Source organism: Arachis ipaensis, chromosome B4 (assembly GCF_059453495.1).
Source record: "Arachis ipaensis isolate K30076 ecotype BB chromosome B4, ASM5945349v1, whole genome shotgun sequence".
Classification (NCBI taxonomy): Eukaryota; Viridiplantae; Streptophyta; class Magnoliopsida; order Fabales; family Fabaceae; genus Arachis; species Arachis ipaensis.
In genome coordinates, this window is record NC_142439.1 from 6,222,027 (window position 1) to 6,237,821 (window position 15,795).

Genomic DNA, 15,795 nt, shown 5'->3' on the forward strand with positions numbered 1-15,795 from the left:
TCAGACCAGTTTGGTGCACAATATCGAGATTCGAGATCACTCTAGGACTTAAATCTATGTTTTTGTTTAAAATCAAATTATAGTAACAACTTGATTTTCAGGTTGGCAGAATTTTAATTAATCATAATCATATCCTCATCATCATATTATAATAACAATAACAATATATTCATGAAAAGTGACATGCAAATACGACAGAAGACAACATTTGATTTGATCTGACAAAAATCACTCAACATGAATCATTTTGAGCCGTTGGATGATCGATCAAATTGGCGAAGCTGTCGTTACTTGTTACACGAACTAATGAATGCTCATCACACTGTACTTACAACAAAGCTTCACAGAATGGAATAGCAGATTCGAATTTATTTATATTATAATTATAAATATGTGTGGCTGTCAGCTGACATGCCTAACATACATTGCCACTGTCACATAACTACAAACAAACTCTTACATTTCATTTTCATTTTCTTTTCGTGTTTTTCATTCGTTTACCCTCGGTTTTGATACGAGTTTTTGGTGCACGGATTCATTGATCAAACACAAGCATGTGCAGAGTGAAGTTTGATCATATCATAGAATAAGAAACAAAAAAAAAAAGACATTTTTGGAAGCAAAGTAGGAAGCTTTACGGACATGTCTTTGCAACTCAGCTGCAAAACCGCATCTTTCAATCTCAACCCATTTCCTTCTCCGATAAGAGCGGCAACAAGCTACCAACAAGTAATTAACCAACATGTTTCTTTTTCATCGTACTTTGTCTTCGAATGTTGTCTCCTCTGTTCTGTTCTGTTTTGCTCTGTTTTTTTTTTTAATTATTATTTATTGAAATTGATTGAATTGCTCTGGATGTGAAAATAATATCATATCATATTCATATGTATCGAATTTACGGTTTTACCTTTTCAGTGTTCACCAAGCATGGCAGTTAGGGGTTCTTATTGCATCAATTCTAATTCAGGTTATGAGCTACCCTTTTCTTCCTTTATTATTTTATGTTTATTCAAATTAATTTTTCAACTTTATGAATTTGGGATTTACCTTTTGGTAGATTTTTCAAGGAGAGGACAGCATAAGAAGGGATCAAGCTCAAGGGTGAAGGGCCTTGCTTCCAAGGGTTTCATACCAAAATCACCAATTGGAAGAAGCAACAAGAACAGGTATGGGAATAGGGGGAATAATAGTAGAGCCAAGGGGGATTCATTAGCTCCAATAGTTAGTGACAAAGACATCTCAGGAGATGATAATAGGCAAAGACTCAATGGGAGTATTGATGCCGAGGAAGCTGGTGAAGGGGAAGTTGGGAATTTTCAGTCTGGGGAAACTGTAAAAGGAACCAATTCTGATAACCATGATGAAATAAGTGAGGAAACTGTAAATGAGGAAGCTTCTCGGTTGTTGAAGTTAGAGTTGGAAGCAAATTCAAGCAAGCAGGAAATCGAGAGGATCGCCGAAGAAAACCTTTCACAAGGGACCAAGGTATTTGTATATCCTCCTGTAGTTAAGCCTGATGAAGATATAGAAGTGTTTCTTAACAAAAGTGTTTCAACACTAAGTTATGAACAAGACATTTTCATCATGGGTGCATTTAATGATTGGAGGTGGAAATCTTTTACCTATAGGTTAAGTAAAACACATCTTAAAGGTGATTGGTGGTCTTGCCAAATTCACATTCCCAGAGAAGCCTACAAAGTAGACTTTGTGTTCTTCAATGGCCAGGATGTGTATGACAATAATGACCAAAAAGACTTCTTCATACCCGTTGTTGGTGGAATGGATGCGCTAGCTTTCGAAGATTTCTTGCTGGAGGAGAAACGAAAGGAACTAGAAAAGCTTGCCAGGGAGGAAGCCGAAAGGGAAAGACAGGCGGAAGAGCAAAGACGAAGGGAAGCTGAGGAGGCTGCTAAAGAAGCAGACAGGTTGCAGGCAAGGGCGGAAACTGAAAGAAGGCAAGAATTGTTGCCACAATTGATGGAAAATGCTGTGAGGTCCCTTGATAAAGTTTGGTATGTTGAACCTAGTGAATTTAAAGGCAAGGACTTGATTAGATTATATTATAATAAAAGCTCAGGTCCTCTTACAAATGCTGAGGAAATTTGGATTCACGGTGGGTACAATAAGTGGAAGGATGGATTATCAATTGTACAAAAGCTTAACAAACCTGTCGTAAAAGGCGATGATTGGTGGTATACTGATGGTATACACTTTTACATATCTTCTCCTTATTGCTGATGTTTATTCATTTCCTTGAAATTAATAATCTTCTACTAGACTTGGGAAAAAGTGTGAATAGATGAAATATGTACTATGATGTGAACAGCTGACTTATCAGTTATCACCTATTTTGTTTTATACAGTCGTTGTACCTGAACAAGCTTTTGTACTGGATTGGGTATTTGCTGATGGTCCACCTCAAAATGCTATTGTGTATGATAACAATAGTAATCAAGACTTCCATGCTATTGTCACAATACCTGATGAAAAATATTGGGTTGAGTTAGAGCAGCTGATATACCAAAAACTCCAGGAGGAAAGGAAGTTAAGAGAAGAAGCTATTCATGCAAAGGTTTGTTCATACCTGAGATGACTTCCAGATGGTAACATTGAGGCACTCGCTACTTTAGATACTTGTGAACATAAAGAAAAGCTTATCAGTTGTTTAATTTTTGTTTACCATCTTGCAAATATATGCATATAGAAGAAATAGTTACATTCTTATGTTTTATTCTCAAGGCTGTGGAGAAGCTCATCTTTTGTATTTTGATCTATGATTTGAAATTCTTCTAACTGTTGAGGGCAAAGCTCTAGGTTGATGCTTATAACTGTTTCCTAAATAGTAAACACTAATTTCTCTCTTAATCTATCTTTTGAAGGGTAAATAAAAGCCAAAAAAATATTAGGATAGATATCGGCTACCAAATGTTAATTTTGTCCTGCTCTTGCAGGCTGAAAATACAGCAAAAATGAAAGCTGAAACAAAGGAAAGAACTTTGAAAGGATTTTTGCTTTCCCAAAAGCATATTGTCTACACAGAGCCTCTAGATGTTCAAGCAGGAAGCACAGTGACAGTATTTTATAATCCCTCCAACACAATTCTCAATGGAAAACCTGAGGTCTGGTTTAGATGTTCGTTTAATCGTTGGTCTCACCGTAGTGGTCCTTTGCCACCTCAAAGAATGCTGCCAGCAGAAAATGGTACTCATGTTAAAGCCACGGGTGAGTCCTCCCTTAGTTTTTACTTTTGAAAGATGATTGCACCATAGTTTCCCAGAATCCAGAAATTAGCAATATCAAGGATTTCAATGTCTAGCTTTCCTAATTCCACACACGAATAAAGACAACAAAAAAGAGGAGAGAAGGGGGGGGAGGGGAGGGAGAAGAAAAAAGGACATTGTATAGAGTCAGAGATAAATCTAATGATGAGAAATATTGATGAACTTTTGAATGTTTAAATTGTTGTATTAATAATTGCCATAACCTGCTGTCTACTAAGCTGTAGACTAACCATTGATCTGAAGGCTAAAAAATGTAATGATGACATCTGTGTCAAGTTTATGAACTGCATCACCCATGCAAATATTATTTGTCTACAACTTGATAAATTATGTGTTTGTGAATTCCTGAAGAAGTACAATGATTTTGTGTATCTGCAGTCATGGTTCCACTGGATGCATACATGATGGATTTTGTATTCTCCGAGAGTAAAGATGGTGGAGTCTTTGATAACAAATTTGGAATGGATTATCACATACCTGTTTTTGGAGGTATTGTAAAGGAATCACCTTTGCATATCATCCATATTGCCGTTGAGATGGCCCCAATTGCAAAGGCAAGCTTTCCTTTTAATCCCAAGGCTCATAGTAATTGGGAATTTACAGTTGTGACAGACAGTTAAATATGGTCGTCTCTTTGTAGATCAACACATAAGTTGCAATGTTTTATCTTTCAAGACCTTTGCATGAAATTGTGGAATTTGGGATGTCTGAAAATATAGAATTTTCCATTTGGATGAGGAAAAAGAAAAAGGACCTTTTGTAATGTCCGAACTTCTTAATGTTCAAGGAAATCTGAATTCAACACTCTAGAAGTGGGATGTTAGAAATATTTCTTTTCCATAATTGCTCTTTGTTCATAAAAAAGGTTGATGGTATATACATTTGGCAGGTTGGAGGCCTTGGAGATGTTGTTACTAGTCTATCCCGGGCCGTCCAGGATTTAAGTCACAATGTGGACATCATTCTTCCAAAGTATGACTGTTTGAACCTTAGCAATGTAAGCTTTTATTTCTCCCAAGTTGCTGTCTTACTTTTATTACATCCTAAACTATGTCCTGTATTACTTGTATTCCATTATGAGCTGTTCCTGTAGAATAGAGTATGATATTGCAATCATTGTTGAAAATTGTATACCCTGAATTTCAATATGAAATAAATCACAGTATTGTATAGACATGAAGGTCTAGTTGAGCACATTTCTCATTATCTGGCTGTAAAGCATCTGCATGGATTGCTCTCCTAAAATGTAAAGGCGATTATTGTTGAGCACATTCCTTAACATCTTGTTGAAAATGCATATATTTTGTTCATGTTTGTGAGTGTTATTGTTTTATATTAATATATGGCTTCTGATGCAGGTAAAGGACTTCAATTTTCACAAAAGCTATTTCTGGGGTGGAACTGAAATAAAAGTATGGCATGGAAAGGTTGAAGGCCTCTCTGTCTACTTTTTGGAGCCTCAAAATGGGTAAACGCTTTGGTTTTCCATCCTTTTTTCGTACAAGTATATCGGAAATCATAACTCATTAGAGGGTCACGGTTGTTGTAATATCCTTATTGAAGTGAACATTATCATAATAAAATTGCTTCATATTAGTCTTGAAACTCTTGGATTCTTTAGGACAGCATATGCTTGTAGTGTGTTTCTCTGACATATTCTTTTTGTACATACCTTATGAACATTGTGATTGAGATGAGTAGACCAACCTCCTTCATAAATAGAACTATGCTTGATAAATCTCTATTCTTTCCTGCAGATTTTTCTGGGTTGGATGTGTATATGGTCGTAATAACGATGCAGAGAGATTTGGTTTCTTTTGTCATGCTGCTCTTGAATTTCTACTCCAAAGTGGATTCCATCCTGTAAGACATCATTTGACTAGTGATTGAATGGTTACTTCCATTACAGTTTTGATAGATATGTTAAACTTATTACATTCAAACATTTCCTTGAAATGTTCATTTGACATAATTTGTTTATATAACCTTGTATGCAGCATACAAAAGTTTTGTTAAAGAAATAAGAAATCTCTTAAATAATTTCCATCTTCAAGGATGTATTCTAATGGTTCCTAACAATGAATAGGATATAATTCACTGCCATGATTGGTCCAGTGCTCCAGTTGCATGGTTATTTAAAGAAAACTATGCACATTATGGTCTTAGTAAAGCACAAGTTGTCTTCACAATTCATAACCTTGAATTTGGAGCTCACTTCATTGCGAAAGCTATGAAATACTCAGACAAGGCTACAACTGTAAGTGCAATTATATTCTTAGCTTCTGCACTCTGGTTGTGTTTTTTCATTTCAGATTTTCACTCATACATGTTTTGCAGGTTTCCCCCACTTATTCAAGGGAGATTGCTGGACATCCTGCAGTTGCCCCTAATCTTCACAAGTTCCATGGCATAATAAATGGAATTGATCCAGATATATGGGACCCTTATAATGACAATTTTATTCCTGTAAGTAAACCTATACATGTAGTTAACATTCTGACTTATTGATAACCTATGTCTAATTGTCTATAGCAGCTCAAATAAGAACTATGTCTTCTTATCCATGCCCCCAAAATATTGTAACTGCTCAGATGCTTGCATCATATTTTTCTGCAACTTTGAATGAATATTTGAAACCTGTCATTGATATGAGAAAATATAATTGTTTCAGGTACCATACACATCTGAAAATGTTGTTGAAGGGAAAAGAGCTGCCAAGCAAGCTCTCCAGGAAAGGCTTGGTTTGAAACAAGCTGATCTTCCTTTAGTTGGAATCATTACTCGATTGACTCATCAGAAAGGAATCCATCTCATCAAACATGCCATATGGCGCACACTAGAACGCGGTGGACAGGTTTGTCCTCTGTTCATATTTTATTACACTTCAGTGTGCACCAGCAATGATGTAGCTCCCTACATAATATCTTATTGTTCCTTTTATATTTTGAACACTTTGGAAATAGGTTGTATTACTGGGTTCGGCTCCAGACCATCGCATCCAAAATGATTTTCAGAATTTGGCCAATCAATTACATTCTTCTCATAGTGATCATGCCAGACTTTGCCTTTCATACGATGAGCCTCTTTCGCACTTGGTAGAACTCAAAAAACTTCAATATCTTGTTCTGTAATATATGTGCAAGGTACTGCATAATGGAGCACTACTTACTGTGCTGAATTTTGTGTTCTAGATATATGCTGGTGCTGATTTCATTCTAGTTCCTTCAATCTTTGAGCCATGTGGACTCACTCAACTCACTGCAATGAGATACGGCTCAATACCTGTTGTTCGAAAAACTGGAGGTTTGTAACTGCTTCAATTCTTCAAGTCTGTCATTTTAATTTTTATGGTCTATTGAATTCACTTGACAATTCATCTTGACATAATTATGTAGGACTTTACGATACAGTATTTGATGTTGATCATGATAAGGATAGAGCACAAACGCAAGGTCTCGAGCCAAATGGATTTAGTTTTGATGGAGCTGATGCTGGGGGTGTTGATTATGCACTAAATAGGTGAGTTTATGTTATACTTATATCATCTTGCATGGTTATTGTTGTATGTTTCTGTAGTTTTAACTTTTAAATGCTTATTCTCATTACAAAAACATTGATTGCTTTTCATGGAAACATTTCAGGGCAATATCAGCTTGGTATGATGGGCGTGATTTGTTCAACAGTTTATGCAAAAGGGTGATGGAGCAAGACTGGTCTTGGAACCGGCCTGCCCTTGATTATTTGGAGCTTTACCATGCAGCACGCAAGGCTGCATCATAAGAGTCGTTAAATAATTTGACAAGTTTGACTAAATTATCATCAAACAGTTATCGACTATCAACTTCACATAAAGCATACCTGAAAATTTCTACCTTCAAAGTGATATTGAGATTCTTCCCTCTTTTGTACAGGTTTTGGTCTAAAAGTAACTGGTAGTTACATATAGTGAATCCTAGTCAAAGATTGCTACTGCAAGGTGGCATCACTTTGTGTAGAAGAGCCTCAGATGGTTAATGATTTTAGTGGCATCCAATAAAATAGGTTAAGTTTTGCACTAGGTTTTTGTTTTCTTTCAAATATTTAAATACATTATTCAATAAATATTATTCAAAGATATATTATTTAATAATGTGTTGCTATTGTATTAATTAATCAAAATATTTAATAACTTTTTTCAAAACTGTGCATGGTTAATGTATTTGAATTAATTTTATAATATTACAAATAATAAGTCAAAAGTAGTATAAATGTTCATTTGTTGAATATTAACATAGAAAATTAAAGTAATCAATTAGTCAAACAACAAAATATATTAAAACAAAGAATTGATTTTTATACATTAAAATGTGATACTATTTTACATTATTTGTCAATAAAATTATAAAAAAACATTATATCCAAATAAAATAGTTATCCGCCAATGAGGTATAGCTCAAATGGCATAGTTTTTCCATACTCAATTAAGAGGTTTCGGGTTCAAGTCTCCTATCTTTGGTAAAAAAATAAATAAATAAAATAAAATAGTTATCCATTGTCATAATTAAGCACTATGATTTTTCATTTTTGTCATTTATTTAGAATTAAATTTTGATGCATGCCAGTAAAAATTTTATGTTGATCACGTGATTGATTATTAAAAGAAAATTATAATTCGAAGATTATATAAAATATTTTATACTTAATGTATTAAAATTAAACGTTTTTTTATTAAAAAATTAAAATTTAATAAATACAGTGGCAAAAGGGATAACTCCTGTTTTTTCAAATAAACAGTCCATAGTTTGGCAACGGTCAGAATCCCGCCACTTAAATAGTTGAATTCTCAGTCTCACTCATCCCGCATTTACGAAGGATTCATTAACATTAAATTCATTATCTAAAAACCACAATCAAAATTTGTTAAATCCCTGATTTCAGTTCTTCGCGGAACAAAAAATTGGCTATGAATTCATCAAAGTCGTCGTCTTTGGGCAGATCACACCGTAGAGCCTCAGAACTCATTGACCCCATGAGACGGAGTTTCGCTACTAATCCATTTGCTAAACCCTCCTTAATTCCTGACCCTAACCCTAGAGAAGCAACTCCTTCAGGTTTCACCTTTTTTCCTTCTCTCTTTCCATTTCAGCTTCACCATATTAGTTATGAATGTCAATTCGTGAGAAAATTAACAGTTTTGTTTTATTTCCTATATTATTGAAATTAGTTAGGTTTTTTAATGGGTGTGGGGGCGTTTTTGCAGGTTTTCCGAGAAGAAACTCTTTTGGGGGAAGAGAAGGCGCAGCAGCGTCTTTCCACCGTGACCTAGATGACAAAGAAAATGAGAAAGACTCGATTTTGAAGCCGTGGAAGGTACGATCGCCAGCTGCTTCTTCGAAGTGCGGGAAGAATTTCATGTCTCCAACGGTCTCTGCTTCTTCGAAGGTCGGTGCGAGGAAGAAGGTTCTTGGTGATAGGAATGAGCCTGCTCGAGTTTCTGCTCCCGTCGCAGCCACCAAAATCCCCACCACGAAGGTAACTTTTGCCGAATCAGTGCATTATAATAGCATTCTAAAATCAAAGGATGGTGTAAGAGAGAAAAATTTTGAAGCTTTGCCATCATTGGATGATGGGGTTCCCAAGGAGGAAGTGAATGTTGCTTCTACCTTGAGTAGTGAGTTGTGTGGTGAAGTAGCTTACAGTTTGAATGTTCCTTGCAATGTGAAGGATGAGGCTGGATATTCATTTCAAACTGTTGTTGATGAGCCTGATTGTGTTAACCTTGACCCAAGTTTTAATCTCAGTCCGATTCCTACTCCTCCTCTTCCGGTTTCGACTGGTGCCATAATCTCAGCTCCTCATGATGCAGATCCTTTGATGCCTCCTTATGATCCTAAAACGAACTATCTTTCCCCCAGACCACAATTCTTGCATTACAAACCAAAACAACGATCTGATCTTGATGATGGCTTTGTGTATGAAGACTTCTCTGACTCGGAAGTTACTGAAGATTCTAACTTGGAGGATGACTCACAGAAGGAATCAGAGGATGTTTCTTTGGAGGAAAGAGTTGAAGAATGTGCTGCCAAGACTTTAATGATGGAGGAAACGGTGGAAGCAAAAGAGATGCCTAAACCACGCTTTTATATAAGGTGGAAGGCTGTTATTGCTCTTCTTTTACTCCTCTCCGTTGCTTTTGTATCAATGTCGGCCTCAAGTTCTCAATTGGGGGATGGCACTGTGTTTCAAGACATATATGGGGTATATGAGTCGTCTGAATTCTCAGAGTTTGTGAGGAATCATTTTAATCGTTTCTCAGAATTTGCAAAGGCAAATTTCGATGGCTTATATCAAAATTTGCTTACCTGGTTTACTGAGTCGCTGTCATCAATTTCTAAGTTCATTTCCAATGTCGAAAGTGTTCACAGTTTGGGCCACTTGAAATACTGTAACTTAACTGTTATGCATGAATATAATGCAGTTGATCAGGGACTTATATTTGGGCAGAGTAAAATAGACATTGGTGAGGCTTCAGAAGTGTACCCCCTTGTACTGAATGTTGAAGATAGTGGAGTAGCCTCAGTGATCGATATAGACGAGGATATTGAGGATGTTTGGGCAGAGCATTATAATTCCATATTTGAAGAACAAGATCAGCAAGATCTTGAAATAACTGCAGATGTTGAAAAAGCATTAGATGATGCTCTGGATTGTGAAGAAGTATCTACAGGACAACCAGCCAATGTGGTAGAACCAGATCAGGATTGGCAACTTGATCAAGTGATCAAACCTGAATTGTATCACTTGGAAGCTGATATAAAACTTAAAGTCCAGTCAAATGCAGATTCACAGGCTGCTGATGTTCCCAATATGGAAGTGTTCAATGATGGGGATTTAGATGCAAAGCAAGCTTTGGATTCAGAGATTGCTGAAATTCTTACAGGAGCCTATGGAGATAATGACAATAAGTTGACTGAAGCGAAGGAGGAATCTATTAGCATGGATGCTACAAGCGAAGGTGACGAGCAGAGACTCGGAACAATCAACCTCCAACCAAACATGGTGCTGTATTTGCTGCTCCTTGGAGGTGCAATTTTACTTACAGGTGCTGCTTTCAACTGGTTAAGTAAAGGCAAAAGCAGAAGCACAAGGGTTACTACCAGCTTTGCGGATCAACCTCTATTTGCTAAGTCATTCCATGCCAAGAACTCCTTGGTGACTCCCAAACAAGAGCAGAATTACCTAGAAAAGCCATCTCTCAGGAATGAGCCTATCGAAATAGACATGAATGGAGAATCATGCCCTTCAGAAATGAGCAGCATTCATAAGAGCTCACCTTATTTGCAAAGGTTAGTGAAAGAGTCTAATGAGGTTGACAGTGTAGAGAAGAAGTCAGTGGCCAAGAAGAGTAGAGACTCTTTTGCCTTTTCATCCGACTATTCCACAAGTTCACCATCCTATGGAAGCTTTACTATGTACGAGAAAATTCAAATAAAGAATGTGAGTATTTGTTTCCTGCTGATATATGTAGTGAGCAAACTCATTCATCTTTTTCTATTGAGAAATACTTTTGAATTGTTTCTTACGTGTTTTGTTATGTTGCTTTTCTTCAGGGGCATGGGAGTGGGGAGAAAGTTACTCCTGTTAGGCGTTCAAGTAGGCTTAGAAGCCAAGCCACTTCTCCATTATGATATAACCCAAATTGCATATTTGCCTAAAATGTGTATTGTTAATGAAACATTAGCATTGATCTAACTAGGATAATGTCCTTCATCTTGGATCTTGACTCCTGTAGCTAAAGCAATTTAGTGTTGTAATTGAAGTAACACTTAGTGTTGAAGGAATGGCTTGTTATTTTCAACTTTGTGTTGTAGAAAGTTATAATGGTAATGATGAATTGATTCTCATAATCTCATGCAGTATGATGAAACCTCTTATCCCTGATTTTTCTTCTTAAACAAAAACAATTTATATGTATGTCCTTCTCATTATCATTGTTTGACTGAAATACTTTCAAGTGCTTCAAGAATTTCCCTCTGCTGTGCAACATTATATTATTTCTTGCAATGATGCATAATCCTTGATCTGATTTATTCAATTTAATATCCAAAAACTACTTGAGTGGTTTTAACAGAGGAAGGTATGGAGCAAGAAGCACCTCATTGGATTCTTTTGATTTTCACATCATTGCATGCACTGGTGAAATTTTTACATAACATACTCCACAGAAATGTTAGCCTTACATTTTGCTGAGTTGTTTGATTTTATCCTTTAAAATTTAAATGATTAAATCAAGGAAAATTTTCTTCTCTTTTAAGCCATTACTAACATCAATTTAGAGTATCAAATATGAGTGATGGTTGTGCAGCCACTGCCTATAGATAGCTGTGTGAGGAATCATATCACATTTAATAATGTCAATAGTCAATTCCTAACCAGATAGGTCATTGAGAGAGGTTCATAGTGTAAAAACTCCATAAAAGTTGCTTCTCCCTTCTATTCATTGAAGCAACACAACACTGGGAATGTTGGCTAAGTTACTAGCTGCTACAATATATATAAGAGCTAATTATATGGTGGAAAAGGACATCATATTTCATCTGCTGGAAAATTATGATAGTATGGTTTAATTTATTTGAAGAAAAATTATTAGTTACAATTGGATAAATAATTAATTGATTTACTTTTAACAATTACTTTATAAACTATGTTATCATTTTCTATCAATTTTTTTCTTTCTTTTTTATGAAGAAACATCTTAGGTCATGTAGTAATTAATTTCTGCTCCTATCTCAGCAACTGAGACAAGACATCACAGTATGGAGCTTCAAACATAGACCGAGAAAAATAATAAACATAAGATCTTCATTATAATAGTTAGTAATATAACTCATAGTCCAAAAAGCATTGAAGAGAATATAAAGAAAGGCTTTGGTAGAATACTATGTCTATACCTATTAATATTATACTTGGTAGGAAGAATTTTAAGTGTACCATGTAAATTGGTATTTCAATAATTTTAACCGTAATTTCAATTATAAAAATATATATATATAATATATATTAATTAAAATTAGCGATTAAGATTATTGGAACGTCGGTATTTCAGGTACATTTGAAAAATTTTCTACTTGGTATTTGGTAAGAAGCTCCTTCTCTCTCTCTTAGTACCATATCTAGAACTGGACAAACATTAATAAAGGTTACCTAAATTGTCACATATGACATGAGAGTGACCAGCTAAGCTAATAAGAGGCTGCAGATGAAGATTTTGATGGTGTTGAAGATAAGGCCTCTTTGTCCAAATCAAGGTGTTGCAGCCTTTCTGATCTTTAGCTCTTGAAGAAAAATAATACATTAGTTATTTATACTCGTGTAAAAGAAAATATTTTGTCATTTTCTGTCTTTTATCATATAAATTGATATATGAGTGAGTATCAAAAATAAATATAAGTAAACATGGTATTTCTCTTTAAAAGTACACACACTAAGAAAAAGGGATTAGAGGCTGTTATGTTGAAATATCAGTAATTTGATACAACAATATCTCAATTCAATATGTACATAATAACAATAATAATATATACAAAGAAAGTTATTACAATATTAAATTTATCATGTAATTATATATAACAGATAATAATTAATCATCAATAATTTTTAAAGAGTAGAAAAGAGCAATTTTCATGAAGAAAATATCATTTCTTAGAAAAATGAATTGAGAAAGCAGATAATGAATGCAGTGAGTGAGAGAGAGCAGAAGTAGCAGAAGCCTCGACCAGTGTTAACACACTTCTTAATGAATTAGATAGATAGAAATCTCTCTCTCTCTCTCTCTCTCTCTCTCTCTCTCTCTCTCAATGCTGATGTGTTCACTTCCACCCTCGTCCTCCTTCCTCTGCCCCCCTTTTGGAGTCTTGTAATTAACCATCCCCTTCATTCATTGTTTACAGCTTACAAAGTTACAAGCTACAACTACTATTGAATTTATTTTGAATCTATTCATATAAAATTTTCTTATTTTGATATTATTATCAAAATAGAATATGGGCATAGCTTTTATTTTAACTATCATTCATATTTCATCCTACAAAGATATGAATACAAAGAAACAAATCACTCTATAATCTCTTTAGTATAAATCATATACATGTATCATTTTATCACAAAAACTAATAAAAATACTCATCTTTTCACTGTTATATTAAACACTAATTTCTTTGTAGGGGCAAACATAAGTACAATAGTACACGCTTATCTAATATTATATCAAAAAAGTACTAAATACACATTAATATTAAGAGATATGTTTCAATTTCTGTGGCAAATAGCCGCGTAAGATGTTCACAAAATATAGCTGGCTAATAATAGTTAAATAAAAATGAAAATAATAAAAAATAAAAGTTATAAAGTACATGGTGATATGATATAAATATAAAAATAATTACTACACATTTGTTGCTTCTGTTGGACTTTTGTGCCTGCCTTGTGTTTTTCTGGTCTCAGGTTTTTACTTTTTAAGGCTTCTTCCTTTGTTTTGGTTAGTATTTTAAGGAGTTAATCACATCAGAATTCCCATTTGAAGAAATAATAAGTATTTTTGTTGAAAAAGTCCATAGTTCCAACAAAAGTAAGGTAGATTCCTGATATTATTCTCTTACACACCCTTTCTGCTTTTTTATTCCCAAGGACTTAAAAAAATAAAAAACGAAGAAAAAAAAATAAAAAATAAAAAGTCTATTTTATCTGATTATGAAAAGAAAGTTTTGGTCACTTCATTGTCTATATATACTGAAATAGAAAAGTGTGTCATCATTGCTCATATCTCAATCTGGTAATACACTTCTTTAATTTGCTGTTTCACAAATCACCTTATCTATCTTGCATTTGCATGAAGCAGGGGTAATGGCAGATTTTGGTGAAGAAGAAGAGAAGGATCATCATCAAGATTCAGCTGGTTCAAGAACCATGATGATGAGAGTGTCTAAGGATTCTTCTTCATCTGCATGGCCCATTCCTGCTGCTCCAAGGAAGATTCCAAGGGCTAATACCACATTAACACCCTCTTTCTCTTCTTCTTATGATGATGCCAAAGTGGTTAAACTTGAAGGGTCTTCTTCTAATTCATCTTCATCAACAGAACCTATGAACATCCCTGACTGGTCAAAAATTTATGGTAAGAGTAATAGCAAGAAAAAAAGGTATGATTATTATGATGATGAAAATGGTGATGATGATGGTGATGGTGATGATGATATGGTTCCACCACATGAATGGATATCAAGGAGACTAGCAAGGACTCAGATCTCATCATTTTCAATGTGTGAAGGAATGGGAAGAACACTCAAAGGAAGAGATCTTAGCAAAGTCAGGAATGCCATTTTGACCAAAACTGGCTTTATTGAGTAGCAGATTAAATCATAATGGTTCTTATTAATTATTAGTATTATTATGTAATGTGCTATGGAACTTAGAGAAATAGACTACTTCTGGCTTGTTAAATTTTATGGGCAAAGAGGGGGATTATTAATTGTTTGTAGTAAATTAAAGGAGCATTGTCAGATTCTCAAGTTTTGTATGGGTTTTTGGTATATTTAATATTAGGCCAAATCAAATGAAGAGTTTAATTTGTTACTTAGCTTATATATCATTTACTTGTCTTTCAGTCTTTTATATCTGATTTTCTACATCTATTTTTTTTTTTTTTGGTTTAGTTTATCCAAACGGTATCTCCATCCCGACAGGTTAAGGACTAATTCGTCACGGATCTGAGCTCCATTTAAAGGTCTGCCGCTGGTCAATGAGTTGCTGCATGCACAAGGCGGGGTTCAAATTCCCGACACTTGCTTAAGCGGACGAGTGAGCTGACCACTCGACCAACCCAAGTTGGCTTGATTTTCTACATCTATGACCATCATTGCTTAATGCTTTAAAAAAAAAAAAAAAAAACTCAAATAATGAAACATGTTATGGGCCACCAATATGTTAAAAAAGTATAAGAGGATCATGCGCTTCACTCTGCAGTCCTTCTCTTACGGACAATCTGCTGGCTCCCCTTGCAATTGCCATTTCCACTAGCATTTTTTTTTTCAGACTTATGAAAAAGTATTTTGATTTTTTTTAATTAATGTAAATTTCCTTAAAAATTAAATGAATTTCAATTAAAAAGTCTTCTCAATAATGATTTTCTTAAATTTAAATTCATCGTAAAGTAGAGTTAAACGCCTTGAATTTTAGCTCAAGCATTTTGACTCTACTTTCAATTCAAATAGATTATTTTTTTTCTAGCATTTAAAAAAGTAAACTTTTTTTTTTGGATTTTCCAGACTGTGTAAACTGATTGGCCCCTGCTTGTTTTATTTAATTAATTTCACAAAGCTCCTGGAAAACACAAAAAAAATTGTTTTGTACTTTTAAGTTGTTTTTGGTCAATTTCATACTATATTGGGCCTTAGGCCCATTTTACTGTACCGTTTGGATGATCAAGGCATATTCCAAGTTTAGTTTCAAATTTTCAATACAGTTATACTAAGATGAA

The 15,795-nt window shown here is 34.6% G+C and overlaps 3 protein-coding genes across 3 annotated transcripts; all 3 read left to right on the forward strand.

Annotated features, from left to right (window-relative positions):
• The first annotated feature begins 274 nt into the window (after positions 1-274).
• LOC107638628 (soluble starch synthase 3, chloroplastic/amyloplastic) lies at positions 275-7,461 on the forward strand. Its single transcript, XM_016341980.3, has 16 exons — positions 275-729; positions 916-967; positions 1,058-2,203; positions 2,364-2,572; positions 2,952-3,222; positions 3,660-3,835; positions 4,171-4,278; positions 4,640-4,749; positions 5,039-5,144; positions 5,368-5,538; positions 5,619-5,747; positions 5,953-6,135; positions 6,245-6,376; positions 6,473-6,584; positions 6,677-6,800; positions 6,923-7,461. Exons 1-16 carry the CDS (start codon positions 643-645, stop codon positions 7,059-7,061), a joined length of 3,255 nt encoding a protein of 1,084 aa, XP_016197466.1. The 5' UTR covers positions 275-642; the 3' UTR covers positions 7,062-7,461.
• Positions 7,462-8,074: 613 nt separating this feature from the next.
• On the forward strand, positions 8,075-11,176 carry LOC107635908 (uncharacterized). The gene is made up of 3 exons (XM_088484016.1): positions 8,075-8,371; positions 8,521-10,757; positions 10,871-11,176. The coding sequence occupies exons 1-3, from the start codon at positions 8,224-8,226 to the stop codon at positions 10,946-10,948; spliced, it is 2,463 nt and encodes an 820-aa protein (XP_088340142.1). The 5' UTR covers positions 8,075-8,223; the 3' UTR covers positions 10,949-11,176.
• A 2,885-nt stretch (positions 11,177-14,061) lies between these two features.
• LOC148566551 (protein S40-4-like) lies at positions 14,062-15,009 on the forward strand. The gene has a single exon (XM_088484017.1). The coding sequence runs from the start codon at positions 14,163-14,165 to the stop codon at positions 14,664-14,666; it is 504 nt and encodes a 167-aa protein (XP_088340143.1). The 5' UTR covers positions 14,062-14,162; the 3' UTR covers positions 14,667-15,009.
• Positions 15,010-15,795: the final 786 nt, after the last annotated feature.